The sequence below is a fragment of the Eubalaena glacialis genome, chromosome 3, assembly GCF_028564815.1.
Source record: "Eubalaena glacialis isolate mEubGla1 chromosome 3, mEubGla1.1.hap2.+ XY, whole genome shotgun sequence".
In the NCBI taxonomy this organism is placed as follows: domain Eukaryota; kingdom Metazoa; phylum Chordata; class Mammalia; order Artiodactyla; family Balaenidae; genus Eubalaena; species Eubalaena glacialis.
Genome location: NC_083718.1, coordinates 192084768 through 192102009, shown reverse-complemented (window position 1 = coordinate 192102009; position 17242 = coordinate 192084768). Strand labels below are relative to the sequence as shown.

The following is a 17242-nucleotide window of genomic DNA, read 5'->3' as shown; positions in this document are numbered from 1 at the left end:
GACAGTTCTCAAAACCTGAAACCTTGGAGGAACACATCCTTCCCAGAACCAACTTCCCTCCGGGACTGAATGTTTATCTCCTTCAGCATCAGCTGCTTTCAGTTGTATTTTTAAGAGACTTCTTTCCAGAGAAAAACACAGCTACTATTTTTGTGCTTTTTTTTTTCTTCTGCAAGATGAGAGTAACAGCCGTTCTTCTCAGAGGGTTACCGTGCGAGCAGCATGAGACAATTCGTGTCGAGCGCTAAGCCCAGAGCCCCGCGCAGAGCTGGTGCTTAGTCCGTGTGGGTGATGGTTCTGGCACCCGCTCTGCCCTTTCTGTCCATGATCAGCTCTGTTCAGCCCTTTCTGTCCATGATCAGCTCTGTTTCCATAAATATGCATTTGTGCTGTGGCCCTTATCTCTTCACATGATTGTGTAAGAACTTTCCCGTGAGCATCTTCCCGGCCTGACAGCCCTGGCACATGGTACCCGGGACCCATGTGCTGAAGGGTCACTGGTCTACAGCATCCCTTCTGCCCCGCCGAACCCATCCTATATCTCTTGTTAAAAATGGACATAAAACAGGATTAAACTGGGTCCCGGTGGGGAACAGGAGACGTTCCTCAGCTCTCAACCCTGGAGGCCTCTGGGGAGCTTCCTAAAACGTTACTGATGCTGGGCCTCCTCCCCAAAGATGCTGATTAGTGGGTCTGCTGCGGTGGAGCTGAGGCTCAGAGTTTTGTAACCATCCTTTCCCCCAACCAGGTGGTCCTCATGTGAGGCCTGGGCTGAGAACCACTGGCGGGAATTTGCAGAATTGACTTTGCCTTTCCAGGGTCTTCTAGACCTTGTTCTGAGTTGGCTTCGGTGGTGGGGATGGTTACTGAAATCAGGATTCTCGCCCAGCTCATGTCTGTTTGCCTTTGCCCAGAGAGATATGGAGAAGACAGGCTTGACCCCGGGATGGACCAGCTCATGCTGGGGCCTGTCTCAGACCTTTGCCCCCACCTGCAGAGGAAGCATGGGAGGGATGGCCCAGGGTACCTGGCAAGGCGGGCTGGCAGACCCGAGGAGTCTCCTCAGCCGCTGGGGCAGCTGCCGGTAACATCCTGGGTGCTGCCCAGAGAGGGAACAGACACCATGTTGGGGGGTCAGTAGCTGAGCCGAGAGGACCAGCTGGGCTGGGGGCACTTTGGTGGCTGGGGGCTGCCGTTCCTGGATGGCCTGCCTGCTGTCCCGCAGCAGCAAGGCTGCAAGAGGGCAGTGGGGACCTGGTCACGTCGGCAGGGGCTGTAGCATCAGACATGCAGAAGCCCTGCTCCCCACTCCTGGGGAGAGAGCGTTCCCACCCACAGGGCTACCCACCCACCGCTTGTCACCACTTCACTCCTCCGGAATGCTTGCGGGCGCGTTGCCCAGGCAACCAGAATGCCAGCGCGTTGCTATCCTTCAGTCTCCTCCAAGCACCTGTGAAGCCTGTGAGCACCAGCCCCCGTGCTCCAAGTTCTGCAGACGCCCCCCTCCGGAGCTCCCGGGGAAGGAAGATGGGCCCCTGGGTGCCATCCACAGCCACGGGGGGAGCGGAGGGACCACGGCTGGGAGCCGAGCCTAAAGCACTCACCATGGAGTCCCCGTGACACACTGTGGTGTGGGTACCCATGTTCACCCCATTTTACAGGTGGGGAAACTGAGGCTCAGAGAGGTTCCACTGATTGCCCAAGCTCACACGGCTAGCAGGTTGGAAGTCAAGTAGCCACACAAGGTCGGCTTGTCACCACCACACAAGGCCGCTTCTGGAGCCTGTGTGGATTAGTCATTTCCAAGTCTCTCTCCTCCTGGGGATAAAGATGGTCATTCCCACCTCACCAGGCCCCAGGAGGAGCAGACCATCCGTGTGCTTCAGCCCTGTGGACCTTTGGGGCTGGATAAGTCTTTGTGGGCGCCTGTCCTGTGCACATGGATGTTTTGCAGCCTCCCTGACCTCTGCCCACTAGATGCCAGCAGCAGTGCCTCCATCCCCAGCTGCTGACAACCAGGAATGTCTCCAGACCTTGCCGAACGTCCCGTGGGGGCATGATTGCCCCTGTGCGAGCACCGATGGTGTGAATGCACTGTGCTGACTGTACAGCGTCACTGACATGCCAAGGCTTATCGTCTTCTGCAAGAGCTTGTGAAGTAATTCCCTGGGACCTGCAGGGCCCTGACGGCTGGATGAGGTTGAGAGTGGCGTGGATCCCACCTGCTCAGGTCCAGCGCCCACCCAGCTGCCTCCCCGTGGGCGGAGCCTCTGTGCAGACTGTCCAGGGAGTGGAGTCACCATGGTTACAGGTTATAGCGGGTTTGTTCCTGCTCTGCTTTTTCTAGTGTGTCCCTGTCCCCACAGGTCTAGGGGTGTTGGGACCTAGTTTCTGAGCACAGAGATCATAAGTCCCTGAGTCCTGGACTCGTGGCGACCCCAGCCAGGCCCCTTCGTTTGTGGGTCTCTTGTTGTCCACACCTGGGTAATGAGGGTTTGGGATGAAGACACCCACCCACAGATGCTCCAGGACAAAGGGGTCCGTCAGGAGACCGGTTTCCCTGTGCTTCACCCACTGCAAGGCACCCAGGAGTAGGAGGGTGTCAAGAGGACCCCAGCCCCCGGGGCTGACCCCACATTCCGGGAAGGAGAGTAGCCAGAGACATCTGGTCATGTTGGAGGTTTCTTTCCTGAACTGCTCCTTCTCCGTGTCAGAAACCACGTGTGCGCCCGACATCCACTGGGGCCACGGATGACCAAAACCTAGGCACCCAGAGCGCCTTTCCTGAAAGGGAAAGATGCTTTAATCCCCGCGAGTCCTGGGGCCAAGTGCGGAGCCGCTCCTACAGGACATCACAGTGACATTGGGCTGGGAGCACCAGTCGAGTGATTCACGGCTGCGTTTGTTTCATTAGGAAAATTGAACCAGTTACTGCTTTCCAGAAGAAAGCACGTGCTCTGCTCCCTTCCTGAGCTGGTGCGGGGGGATAGAGGCTGAGCCACCTGTGTCCGTGAGAGGGGAGGGCGGGTCTCTGCTCCTGAAATGTAGCCAGAGCCCCTGCTGCACTGTCCTGTTGGTGATGGGGAGCTGGGGGTACACGGGTTGGAAGGAGGCCCCCCCGAGGGCTCCTGGGCACCAGAGGGTCCTGTACGGAGGGCAGGGGGAGATGGATATCTCATGGTGTTGGAAGGCCGCGTCCCGCTCTCTCCAGGGCAGAGACCTTGGGGCAACACGGAATCAGGGATACCAGGACCTTTCCCCCACCAGGCCCCAAGCTCTCCCTTCTCACCTAGAACCGAATGTCTCTTCCTGGTGGGATGTGCCTTCTGTCAGGAGAAGATGTGGTGGTGAAACAAAGGCTCACCTACTGGGAGTTTCACTTTGCCCAAAGGTCAGAGTTGAGTGTGGCCGCCGTCTCCCCTTAGCCACAGCTTTGGGGTCCAGGATTTGTCCTCAGAAGGCTTGCTGCCTCGTCCATCCATCCCGGACCCCAAGCCTGCCACCCCTTGGTCTCTGGTCTTTGCGAAGAGCAGCATCTCTCTGTCAGGCTCTAGGAGAGGGGGTATCTCTGAACGTCCTGAGAGCAAATCTCATGACTTCTTCCCTCCAGCTCCCTGAGTGGAGATCCCACGGCTGGAGCACCCCAGCTTCTCGCTGCCAGCCCACACCCCGAAAGCACTTGGAACGTAGGTTTTAAAGGAAGGGAAAGTCCTGCCTGTCACCCACCATCCTCTTCGTTTGGGACAGTGGCTTCCTTAGATTTGTCCCATTCCATGGCTTGACTGCAAAACTGGTGAGGTTTGAGGAGTTAAAAACAAAGTGGGTTTTCCCCGCAGAGTGTGTGCTGTGCTTGGGGTCCTGCTTCTTAAATGAGCATGCAGAAAGGGGAGGGTCATCACTTTTCAGTGGAGACGCCTGGCAGACAGGACACCACAGGTGGCTGAGGTCATCAGCAGAGGTGGGTCGTGTTGACAGCAGGCACCCCGATACCATGTGACAGGAGGGCTGCGCCTCTGAAGTTCCTCCCAAGAACCCATCACCCCAGTCTAACCAAGAGAAAAACACCAGACAAATCCCAGTAGAGAGACAGCCTACAAACTACCTGATCTGTCCTCCTCAAAACTGTCAAGGTCATCGAAAGAAGGCAAGTCCGAGCATCCATCACAGCCCAGAGGTTCCCGAGGAGACGTGGTGACTAATGTTATGTGGGATGCTGGAACAGAAAACTGGTGAAACCTTAATACAGTATGGAATTTGGTTCATGATCATGGACCCGTGTTTTCCCTTAGTTTTGACAAATTCCCCATGGTGATGTGGGATGTTCACATTGAGGCCTCTGGGAGAAGAGTACACAGGACCTCTCGGTGCCCTTGTGCAATTTTTCTATGAATCTAAAACTGCTCTAAAAAGAAAAGCTTATTTAAACAAACAAACCAACAGAAGTGGGGTCTGGACACAGGGTCATGCTGAGGAGGGGCAGGTAGACTCAGCAGGGGCCCCAGGTGAAGGGATGCCCATGTCTGCAGGGGGTTCGTGACGTCCACATAGGAACACGGACTCCCCCAGAGCCAGCTCTGTGCCGGAGGAAGCACGTCTGTGTCTGTCCCACCTGCGTCCTCGGAGTCATTTCAGGCTGTACTCTGTCCGTTATTGATCACAGATGCACGGTTCTTCTTAGAAGATGAGGAGACCTCAGTGCCACCTGCTCCAACCATCTCGTATAAGGATGGGAACCTGGGGCTTGCGGAGTGGAAGCAACAAGCCCATGCTCAGGCCAACCTCAAACAGAATTGTTCCCACTGTGGCTTGTCCCCCGAACAAGCTGATGGCAAGCCCAAGAGAGACATCACGGGTGGGGGTCTTCCTCAGTCACCCAGTGCTGGGGTTGTACGTGGGGTGTTTGTCACTGCCAGTGGCAGGGCTGGGACAGGCCGGCCACCTGTCGGACACCTCTCAGGTTCTGCCCCGTCCTGGAGATTCCGGGATGGCCTCTGGGCCGTGCAGACTCCTGCATAAACTGCTGGCCCAGCCCCAGTGCTCTGGCAAGTGGATACCAGCTGCTTGCAGAAGGCAGCCCTGCAAACTCCTTGCTTGGAGCAAAGCGCACCCTTAAGTGGAAGAGATGTCTTTGTCTCCGTTAATTGACAGTGATTTTCTTCAGTGAAGAAAATATACAGAAGGTATCAAATTGAATCTCAATTTGCTGAATCTTATTAAACTGTTCTTGGGAAAAAAAAGATTTCAATAAAAATTTAAAAGGGAGAGAAGCAAAAAAGCTGCCAACTAGAAAATAAAGTGGGATGGAGCAGTAGTTCCCAGTTTGGGAGCAATCAGGTGGGGGTGGCTGGGGGCTTTTGTTCTTCATTTGAAAGTCTAGGCTGGGATGCTGCCGAGGGGGAGCCATCCGGGGCCCGTCTGTCACAGGGTGTAGACGACGCGGCAGCCGAGCGCTCAAGCAAGGATCGTGTGGATGAATCTGAAGTCTCCACTGCACGTCCATTGCCAAGGCCGGCTCTGGCCCCAGCATCCTTTCTTTCCTCCCACCTGCCAGGGTCAGAGAACAGGATTAGAACGCAATGCAGTGTGCCCCAAGTCTGTCTACTCACTACCCCGGCACACATCCACGCCTTCAGATGTAAACTACATACCCTAAAATCCACATCTTTGAAGTGTAGACGTCAGTGCTTTTAATGTATTCACCAGGTTGTGCAACTGTCCCCACCATTAATTCCGGAACACTCTTATCACCCCTAAAGCAAACCCTGTAACAATTAGCAGTCACTCGCTACCCTCCCCTGCCCCCAGCCCCCGGCAGCCACCAATCTACTTTCTATCCCTGTGGATTGACTGCTTCTGGGCATTTTTTGTAAACGGAATCGTACAACCTGTAGCCTTTTGTGACTGGCTTCTTTGTGACGTTTTCAGGGTCCATCCACGTGTTAATGTATATCAGCACTTCTTTCCAAATAACGTTCCACTGTAGGGCTGGACCACCCTTCTTTACCCACTCATCAGCTGATGGACACTGAGATTGTTTCGGTTTCCTCTGTTATGAATAATGCTGCTGCGAACGTTCGTGTACGCATTTTTGCACCCAAGAGTGGAATTTCTGGGTCCACTTTGAGGAACTTCCAAACTATTTGATGGCTGCACCGTTACACATTCCCACCAACGATGCCCGAGACTTCCAGTCTTCCCACATCCTCGCCAGCACTCGGAATTGTCCCTCTGTTTGCTTGTAGCCATCCTCATGGGGCTGAAGCGGTGGCACTTTCGTAAGGCATCTGTGGATGCCCCAGAGTTTTGGGGAAGCCGGCCGCACTCGGCCTGCACCATGGCCTGGCCTCCTTGGCGTGTCACCCGCTGGCTCTGATGGTTAGTGGCTCTGAGGGCCTCCCCTGCAGATGTGTGGGGTCCTCTGCCATCTTGAAAAATGGCTGATGGCACCGTGGATGCCTTCCTGGGTGAGAGGATCTGTGAGTGGTCCTCCAAGAACCTCTTAACCGTGAAACGAGAGTGGAGTTGGGGGCTTCCCAGCCCTGTGCTTAGCAGTGTCAGAGGGACACTGCAGAGTGTTCCTGGGGTCCTGCCTGGTTTCAGGACCAGCTGGAGGGATGAGGACAGAGGTCACTGGCCGCCCCTCACGTGGTCCTCGCAGATGTGGCTGAATCCTCACACCAAGATGCGTCTTCACCCCAGGGGATCCCCCACGGGAGTGTGGGAAGGTCCAGATTGAGCACAGAGGCAGCAGGCCTGGTGACAGAGCAGAGGGTTCGGGGCCTTTGGCCCCTGTAGAGAGACCAACGATGGGTCCCCTGCAGGCCGCGGAGTCGGCCCCTGACCTCCCTATGGGAGGGTCTCCCTCTGCTCCCCACCCAGGCCCTGCGTTTCCTGGCTCCTGGGTGTGGGTGGAGCCTCTGTCCTGACCTGTTCACCGGCCTCTTTATTTTCCCTCTGTGAACAAATCTACCAGTTCAAAAAGAAAGAAAATGGACTTGAAGAGGAAAAACAAATCTAGCTCTCCCCGCTGTTGCGACGGGTTGGCTTTTCTGCATAACAGCTGGGTGGCGTGGAAAAAGAAGGGTTTCCATGGTAACCAATTACAGCTCATGATTGGTGGAAAATGGCAGAACTATCCTGCATGTGAAGTTGTGCGGGGCAGGCAGGCACAGGCTCAGGGGCTGCGGGTTTAATTTCCTGGGGCGATGCTTCTCCAGGTAGTGGTGGCAGGCAGGTTTGCGTGACTGCTGTTCATTCAGCCTGCCTGGCAGGGCCTGGTGCTACCTGGTGGAGTCTAGTAATGCCTGGTGGGGCCTGGTGAGGCCTGATGTGACTGTGGTACCTGGGAGGGCCTGGTGAGGCCTGGTGATGCCTGATGTGACTGTGGTACCTGGGAGGGCCTGGTGAGGCCTGGTGAAGTCTGCAGGTACCTGGGGAGGCCTGAGGGTTCCGGTAGTACCTGGTGGAGCCTAGTGGTGACTGGTGGGGTATGGTGAGACCCGGTGAGGAGGTGGGGTATAGGGAGACCTGTGGTGCCCTGTGAAGCCTGGGGGTACCTGGTGATTCCTGGGGATGCCTGTTGAGGCCTAGTGATACCAGGGGGTGCCTGGTGAGGCCTGGTGGTGCCTATTGGGACCTGGTCCTACCTGGTGAGACCTGATAATACATGGTGAGGTCTGGGGGTTCCTGGTAGTAACCGGTGGGGTCTGGAGGGACCTGGTGAGGCCTGGTGAGGTGGTGGGACCTGGTGAAGCCTGGGAGGACATGGTGAGGCCTGGGGGCGCTCAGCAGTGCCTTGTGGTACCCGATGGTGGCCAGTGGTGACCTCCAGGCCGAGGCACCACACCTGTGGGAAGCAGCATCTCATTTCCCTGAGGGCTGCGCTCGCGTTCAAATGCAGAGAGGTGGGAGAACTTGAGCTTCTAAGGCATCCCCCTCACTGAGCCACCTGTGGCCACAGAGGAGCCGCCCTTGGTGTGCGCCTGGGGGCACCTTGCGCCGACCTAAATCTCCGTGTGCAGCGAGGCTGGCCTGGTCCCTGCACCACGCGGGGCTGGCTGTGCAGAGAAGTCGCACACCGGCAGCCTCTTGGTGCGGAGGCATTGGCATGATGAGCAGTTCCTAATTTCTGCAGTCAAGCACTTGCGTTCTGATTGAAAACCTGGGGCCTTGTTATTTGAGGATTTGTCCTTTTCAGCAATTAGTGCCCATTAATACAAGTTTCTTCCTTTCAACATGCCGGGGGGACAGCACGTTCCTCAGTGTCAGTGAGGGAAAAGTCAGCCCCAGGCACGTGGACACACTCACACAGACACGGACTGACTCAGTCCCTTTGAAAGTCACGTGACACCCTTGGAAGAAAACCTGCCAAACTCCGCTTCCCCAGGCCTGGTTCCACAGTGTTTCTGGGCTGGCGACTCAGTGCAAAGCACATGCTCTCCCACCCCCACCTGCGACCGTCCCTAAGTTCTGGCTTCGTGTCAATTTCCAGACGTGGCCTTGGTGACGAGCTCTGACTTCGAAGGGCGCCTGTCCCAGGTCCTCAGTTACCTAAGCCGGCGGCAGGGCGCGGGGCCCGGGTCCCCCCACCCTCTATGTGCACTGCATCCTCCCCTGGCTCTATCCTCGCCGGGCCCAGGGCGCGCTCAGCCTCGCTGCCCTCGCCAGGCCGTGCGGGTGCGCCCTTCCCGGCCTCCCCGCGCTGAGGAGGTGGACGACAGGGTTCCCAAGGGCACCTGCACGGGAGAAAAATGTCAGCAGAACAAGCACTTGGGCAGAGTGGGCGCCTTGATGGACTTTCAGCTTCCCCGCGTGTGTGTAACGGCATCTGAGGCCATGAGCCTGCTTTCAAATCGGCACATTCAACTGAGATACGAGGCGGGAGAGGGTGGGGCTGGCAGAGCGCGGGGCCTGGCCTGGAGCAGTAGATGCTGGGACTCTGCTCCACGTGAAGCCCCACAGGCTGAAACCCCTGTCCCTCCAAACCTCGGCCCTGCCGGCTGCAGGCTTAGCATCACCCACCGCGGACCGCGAACGTCTGTGACCTAGAGGGAAGTGCCCGGCCTTGGACCCAGGGTGTGGACCACGTTCCAGCCCTGCCGTTCCCTCCCCTCTTGGTGCCTCTATTTTATTAAGGGTCAAAGCAAAGTGGGGATGGAAGGCCCGTGAGGTCATCTCTTCAGCTGACAGATGGGGGCTTTGGAGACTCGGTTTCCCTCCTGTAAGCGGACGCTTTGTCCTCAGCCGGCCGTGTGCAGGCAAGCTCTTTGGAGGGGAAGCCGGGTCCTGAGCGCATGTGGTTTGGCCTGTGCTTCTAAGATGCTAACAGACCGCGCTTGAGTCGGCCTTTGAAGTGAACTAATGAAGGGTTTCATTCCCCTTTGGAAGCTGGGATTAGCGCTTATTACAAGAAGAGCATTTCCTCGTCCTGGTGGGGGGTGGAGAGAGCCCCCCAGGCAGAGGTGCCCCCCCCCCCCCCCACTGATGCTTTTCTCTCTTTCCCACGCAGTTCCATGTTCATCCGCTGGCCCGGCTGCTCTCTAGGAAGCCATGCTTGGATCCTTATAGCCATGTTTCAGCTCGCCCTGGATCTGCCCGCGTGTGAGTCCCTGGGCCCGGGCCCCGAGTTCCGGCTGCTGCCCCGGCTGCCCCACCGGCCGCCCCGCGTGTGGAGTTTTAAGAGCGGACAGCCTGCCCGGGTCCCAGCGCCCGTGTGGAGCCCCCGGCCGCCCCGCTTGGAGCGTGGTCACAGTCACGGGCAGATGCTGAGTCCCCGGGCCCGACGGGCGCACAGACCCAGGGACCAGGTGGCCGCTCTGGGGCCCAAAGCGGGGCTGGCCAAGCCCCCAGCTGCTGCCAAATCCAGCCCTTCCCTGGGCTCCTCCTCCTCCTCCTCCTCCTCTGCGGGAGGCAGTGGAGCTCCCACGGACCAGCAGGCCCTCCTGCGGCGGGGGAAGAGGCACCTGCAGGGGCCCGCTTTCAGCAGCTTTGACTTCCGAGGCAGCAGGCCCACCACAGAGACGGAGTTCATTGCCTGGGGGCCCACGGGGGAGGAGGAGGCCCCGGAATCCAATACATTTCCAGGCGTTTATGGCCCCACCAAGGTCTCCATCTTCCAAACGCGGAAGACAGCTGTGGCCACCGCCACCGCCACCGCCACCGCCACCACGGCCACCTCCGTGACACTGCAGACTCAGGGGGTCACCGAGCCCCTGGACCCCAGGAGTGGGAAACCGGTTGGGGTAAGCACAACGGAGCCTTCCACCAGTCCCAGCAGAGACAGTGGCAAAGTCAGCAAGCCCCCGCGGGTTCTGGGGGAGACCTCAGGTACGCCCACCTCTTTTCTGGTTGGGGCTGGGTTGGGGGGATATTTTTGGGGGGGTGTGGCTTAGGAGGGATGCTGAGCTGTGCCTGGGGAATGCTGTTTTGTGTGACTCTTCGTTTCCCAGCAGGGAACCTAAAGCCATAGCCTCTCAGGGGAAGATGGGGCGCTGTGTGTCTGTGAACTTGCACATGTATATGTCCTGGCAAATCTGGGTTGTGCTCTGCAAGGAAGGGCCAGGCTCTTCTAGCTGCTGGAACGGAGCAGGGAGAGGGTCTCTCCTTAGAGGTGGACCTGAAGTGGGCACTGTACCCACCCTGCCTGTGTAGGGGTGTCTGAGCCCCACCAGACACAGGGAAACATCTTCCTGAATGGCAGAACTTCAGCTCCTGGGCCAGCCTGGGAGTTAGATGTGGGCACATCTGCTGATGCAGACAGGGTATGTGGTGTCTTCAAAAACCCTCAAGGGTATGGCCCTCAGGAGGGGCAACTGCCAGACTGGCCTAGAATTAGCAGTTACCTTAAACAGCAGGAGAGCCTGAGGCCATGTATCAGGAGGAGCTTCCTGTGGTGTTAGCTGAGGCTTTGCGCCCTGACTCAGGTCGGGGGGTGTCTTGTCCCTGAAGGTGGGTTAGGAGGTGTTTGGAGGATGGAGATCAGACAAGTGGCTTTGGTTCTTCTGCCCGTGTCATTTTAGGCGCGTGCAGGCAACTAGCGTTTCTTGGCTTCGGAATATCTCGCTGCAACGTCGTTTTGTTGTTCTCTCTCCTCCTGTAACTCCTCCAATTGCTTCGAAAGGAGTAGTCCTTGAAAATCTCCCAGGCCAAAGCTTGTCCCTTCACTGATAGGCCTGCTGCATGTACCCAGCTTCAGGCCGGCCAGGGGACAGCCAGAATCCTGGACCCCTGTGTTCCCACCCACTGCCAGCATCCTTGGCTTCTGTGAACAAGCCATGGCCCTATGCCCCACCATGACTCCCAGGTTTACAGCTTGTGTCCGTGCCTGCACATCCTAGACTAGCAGCAGTATTTGCTGACTTGCAAAACAGGATGCAAATTCCAGGGCATGAGCCCAAAGGGGTGGGGGCACCGTGCAGCCTCCTCCACCCCCGGCTTGCTTCTCCACTTCCTCAGGGTTTGGACCTGACACGGATCCTCTGCAGAACCCAGAGGACAGAGAGAACTGCTCCCCAGGGTCCCTCCACAGCCAGGTTGCCATGCTGTCCCTTGCACTCTGTGTGTGCACCAGATTCTGTATCCCGGCCGGCAGGCAGGGTATGGTCAGTAGTTGGACAGGTTTCCATGGAGTGGGTGGCCTTTGTTCCATGACCTACTTCCTTTTTTCACCTGGATAAGAGAACTGCAGTTTTTATTCTGCGTGATTCTTCCCTAGAGAGCAACATATCTGTGGAAGCAAAGCCAAGCTCCATCTCAACGCCAGGGGCCGGGGGCCGGGATGGAGGGACGGAGGCTGTGAGCTTGGGGGTGTCACGAGAGAGGGTCTGCAGGGCTGTGCCTCAGCTGTCTTCCACATAGCCCCCTTCTGGGATCTGGAGACACACAGTCCCTGCCGTTCATCTTCTCCGTGCCAGGTGCCCAAGAGCAGTTTACAAAGCAGTAGTTTTTACCTCGATAAACTCGCAAGCCATCATCATAATAGAATTTAGTGGTGCATTCATTTATTGTCATCTCCTCTGCCTACGTCACTTACTATATAGACATGGATGAGAAAACGAGTTACCATTTCTTCCAAATTACATTTGTTATTACTAAAGTTAAATGCCCGGGACAGCATTATAAGGCTTAGCAAATTAATTCATAGTACATTGGATATTGCTAATCCAGCTTGACAGATGCTTGTCTTGGAAAAGATTTATGGTTCTTCATAATATAATCTGCTGCTAGATTAATTTGTTTAGCACAACAAATTTAAAAGGGGGAAAGTATGTGTGTTTGTTTCTAATGCAGAGAAATGTTCATTCTGGGAAGTGATGCTGGATGCTGAGTAGGGGCAGCCAGTGGTTCTCAGCTTCGAGTTCAAGGCAAGGAAAGAGAGGAAATGCTGATGCCCCTAACCGGGCTCATCAAAGCTCAGCTGATCCTACATAAGTGATCCAAACCCCAGGGCATTGAGAGCCCAGGCAGGGGTCCTGCAAATCTCCCTAGTCAGCAGATGTAGACCTAGGCCCCCCAACTCGTTGGAGTATGACTGCTACTCACACTTCTCCGACAGGATTTAAGGCAGCAAGGGTGGTCTTGGGGATCCCAGAGCTGTGGTCTGGGGGGCCTTGTGTGCCACAGTGAGCGGTACGTGCTTCCAGGCTGCAGATCTGCGTGTGAATCTGGGCTCTGCTGCACGTAGCTGGCTGACCCTGGGAAAGTTCTCTTCTCTGTTGACTGCATTTTCTTCATTTATAAAAGTTTAGAAATATCTCTCCTAAATGGTTGCTGTGAAGTCTCAGTAAATCAACCCCAAGTACAAAACACGGTGCCTGGCAACTAAGAATCCTCTATCCATGCCAGATGTTTTTATACCCAGCAAGAGTGACTCTGAAGAGAGGGTTACAGGTGTCAAGGACAAACAGGTCCAGATTTGCCCACTCACAGCTTGGGGGGGGTGCCCCAAAGTCTGGAATTAAGGCTTTAGGAAGTGATATGAAGAATTTGGTAAGTCAATTCTGTTGTCCAAAGAAGTGTCTTTGGAATCAGATTTGGGAAGTTGTTTTATTTTTGCTTCTGTAGAGAAATGTTTAGAAGGGGAATGTCCAAACTTTCCTGTCTGTCCATAGCACAGGCGTTGGTGGGTGTAGAAAGGGCAGGTGGCTGGTGATTTGGGGCACTCTGAAATCTGTCAGGAGCTAACATTATATGGAAAAGCTGCTGGAATTGTCTAAGGGCCCACTCGACATGGAGCAGGAATCACGCTCCACATAAAGTGGTTGGAAAATCTCTCCTAGTTTTAGTGTGGTAGTTGAGAGTGCCACAGCCTGCCTGCCAATTCCTGGCTTCATTTGTATTAGCTGTGTGAACTTGGGCAGCTTGCTTCTTATCTCTGTGCCTCAGTGGGAATTACAGAATTAAAAATCTCATAATGTTGTAAAGATTCAGTGAGATAGTACATGCCAGGTGCTCAGTGCCTGGCACATAAACGTTCCTCAGGACATGTCTGCTGCTGTTAATACGATAATGATGATGGTGGTGGTGATGAAGATAGAGATGATGATAATGATGATGATGATGATGATGATGATGATGATGGAAATAATGGTGGTGGTGATGATGGTGGTGATGTTGGAGATGATGGTGCTGGTGGTGATGATGAAAATGGTGATGATGATGGTTTTGATGGAGATGATGTAGACGATGGTAATTATGATGATGGAGATGATGGTGCTGGTGGTACTGGTGATGCTGGTGATGTGATGACAATGATGATTATTGTCCTTGTGATGATTTGCTGTCACCGGCTTACTGCTCCATGGTGAGGTCATTTGATGAGGTCCCACACTCTCATCCCTGACCTTGGTGCTCCGAGCAGAGGTGTAGATGATGCTTAGCCAGGAACTGCTTGGGATGGAAAATCACCTGGCTCAGGCCTTCACCAAGGCATTGAGCTGCAGCCTCCCACGGTGCTGGCAGAGGCTGAGTGTCAGACGGTCAGCACTTCACCTGAGGTCGGGAAAAGAGGGCTCCCCACGGTGAAGCGCCGTTCTCCAGTGACAGCTCTCTTGCTGGTTGTGTTCTGAGTCTGGAATTACAGTGTCTCCCAGGAGAAAAACGGAGAAACCGAAAGTCATTTCCTGGGCTTTAATCTTCAGCCTCGTAAAGGGAGCTGTGGGCAGTTTAAGCCAGCTGGTCTCAGTCCCCGCGTTTGCCCAGTGCGGGATCTCCTGGGCACTTGGCCTGCCGTCAGTGCTCAGTAAAGATTTCCCAGACCTGACGTTCCTCGACCCTGCCTGCTGGTCCCCGGCTCCTGCCTGCACAGACACGTCTGACGCTTTCCCCACCTGCCTGTGTTCACAACTCCGGGAAGGTGCACTGCCCAGGAGGGCCAGCGTCCCCATTGTCATTCGAGATTTGTCCCCATCTGGATCAGTCACAGATTCGTGACACCCAGCAGCTCAAGGATGCGATGGCTCAGATGTCCTCCCAGTACTGTCTGGTAATTTTTACACTGGAATCCACTCATGCGTTTCCAAGGATGATTTCCAGGTTGCTTTGTCCTTGTCACCAGGGGGCCTTCAGTGTCCTCTTGGTGGGACGGGCTGGTGTCGTCTTCTCTCAGCCTGATGGTCAGATGACCTGAACTGGGAGCGGGGAGACCTTGGGATCAAGTCCCATGATGATGGAGTAGTTTCTAAATGCCGGGATCGGAGGGGAAGGGAGAGAGAAGCAGGTGTAACGGAGAGAGACATGCTCCTTCCCTTCTGTTTAAAGCTGCGACGGCGGTTTAAATGCTGAGCCCCTTTTAATTAACTTGCTGGGTGTTTGCTACCAGGGAAATGAATCCGTCCTTAATTTAAAGATATTTGAGGCAAATGACTCACGAACTTCAAAAGTTTTGAGTGGCTTAATTGGGATAAGAGCATCAATGAACAAGTGAGCTTGTGGAGCTTTCCTAAACAGCCTAAACTCTGTAGACAGCGAGGCTGGTCTTTGGGGTCTTCACTGGGACTTCCCGTGTGGATGCGGTGTGGCTTGTCCTGCCAGCTCTGGTTCTGGAGGGTGACCCGTCCTGGCCACAGGCGGGATCGTGTGCGTCTGCTGATGGCGCCGGGACCTGTCCAGCCTCCCTGAGTGCTCCCCTGCCTTTGCTGAGCAAAGCTGTGTTCACACCAAGTGGATAAATGAGCTGACTCATTGAAGCCGGCCTCGGGTTCTCCTGGAGATGACTCTATCACCGGCTTCCTTTTATTCCTCTCACATGCTTCCTGCTCTGACTTACTGCACTGAGTGCTTCTTAAGCTCTCTGTTTCCCTCAGGGCCTCATTCCCCTTCTGAGAGCACTTTGGGATCGGGAAGTGTCTTTAATTCTTATCCCAAACCATGGTGGCCGTCCTCCTGCGCTTTCTACCTGGGAGCGGTGGCCCTCCACCCACCCTGGGCTGTTGTCCTCCCCAGGCCCTCAGAAGATGCAGGAAGAGACCTGAATTGATGCCTCCTCTACCTGGAAACCAGTGTCCTCTAAAGGTGCCGGTGGGGCTTCCGGTGATCCAGGGCCTGGGGGGCTGCAGGAGACACACCCCTGTAGGGTGCATCTCCCCTCCACGGGAACCGCACTCAGAGATGCTTTTGATATACGGTGGTATATGGTTTCATCCACTCACAGGGGAATGATTTTAAGTGTTGAAATTAAATATTAGACAGAACATCATTTTTAGAATTTTTATTTGACTATGTTAAGAGAACTGGTCTCAGAGTTTCTGGCTTCTGATCAATTGCACAGAAAACCATCCACTCCTTAGTTGACGTTAAATGCTGCACCTTGGGGTGGAGAGGGGCCGGGGGTGGAAAACCCATCCCTGTTCCCTCTTTACAAGGAGCTTAAAAATCTCTTTGGGAAAGCCAGACAGGGAAGGGCACAAGAGACAGATGACAGTTAAGGACGCGAGAGGAAATGTCACAAACACCACATAGGCAATAGCTCAGGTGTTATTCTGGAAACACAGATGGGGGAGGAGGGGCGAATGAGGAGAGTCCTGATGGACGGGGAGGGTGAACAGGGGCAGAGGCCAGGGAGGCCAGCGCTGCTGGAAGCCCAGAGGCCTGCCTGGTAGAGGGAGCCTGGGGTGGGGGTGACCCCGGGACTGTCTTCTCACCTCTAGAACAGGATCTGGAAGAGAAAACCCTTGGGGTCCCTGGTCCAGCTCTGAACTGATACAGCAATGTGAGAGGCATGTGTACTTCTGCTGAGCCCCAGAAGAACGGCTTTGGTGCCGTTTCCCTCCTGTTCTGTCATCAGTGAAAGGAGAGCCCTGGAGAGCTTTGGCATTCCCCGCTTACAGCGTCAACAGCCTGCCAGCCAGCCGGGAGGCCAGGCAGTGGGCCCAGCAGTTCCCGGGCGCAGGCAGGCTCTGGGGTCAGCAGGGTGGTTGCTGGAGACGGGGTTTCAGAGCCTCTGTTTGGGGTGAGACGTCACCCGTTCTGTCCCCCGCCCCTGCCCAGGAGTGGTCCTGGGTTACAGTGACTAACGTGAAAGGGCCCAGGTGATTACACCTGGGGAAGAAACAGTGCTGTCACCTCTGCAGCAGGTAGGTTCCCAGTGAAGGTCAAGGCTCCCCAGAGCTCCCTGCCCAGTTCCGGAGACTCAGCCCCGCCTGCCGGGTGATGGACGTGCCACATGGTCAGACAGGAAGGCCAGACCTCCGATCTTTGCTTTCGATGTGTCTCAACGACTCTCTGCCCTGAAGTCTGTGGTTAGGAGATGATGATCAGTGATAATAGAGGATGCAGCTTCCCTTTCCAGAAGTTTCCTTTGGCAGCAGGGATGCCGAGTCTGTCTGGGGAGCTGTGGGGGGGACAAAGCTGGGGCTGGTGGGGAGAGCCCCTGCCTTGACCGGACCTGCCCCAGGCCCTGGAGGCCCGCCTGCGGCCCAGTGGCGTGTCCTCGACTGTGCGCATGACCTCGGGGAGTCCTGGCTTCCCTGCCTGCAGAACTGGGAAATGCTTTCCACCTCGTGAGGCCGTCCTGAGACTTGACCATGTTGACCCCGGTGGAGCGCAGAGCTTGCAGCAGTGCCGGGGCAGAGCTGATGACGGAGTCCACCTCCTTTTGTGGCTACCTTGGGGGATGGAATGGCGCCAGTGCTGGGAAGGTGCTACTTATTTTGTGTCCTTCAAATGCTCCCCGAAGGTATTAGGATGAGGATGTGCAGGTACCCAGCCAGAATTGTTCTAGCTCTTCTGTGACCTTCCTCTGCCC

General features: G+C 55.6%; 1 protein-coding gene across 1 annotated transcript in view; it reads left to right on the top strand.

Moving 5' to 3' along the window:
- AJAP1 (adherens junctions associated protein 1) overlaps positions 1–17242 on the top strand; it is a 107622-nt gene that overhangs the window by 43561 nt on the left and 46819 nt on the right. Inside the window, exon 2 of the mRNA XM_061187160.1 lies at positions 9509–10326. Within this exon, the coding sequence (XP_061043143.1) occupies positions 9509–10326 (818 nt within the window). The remainder of the gene's footprint in view (positions 1–9508; positions 10327–17242) is intronic.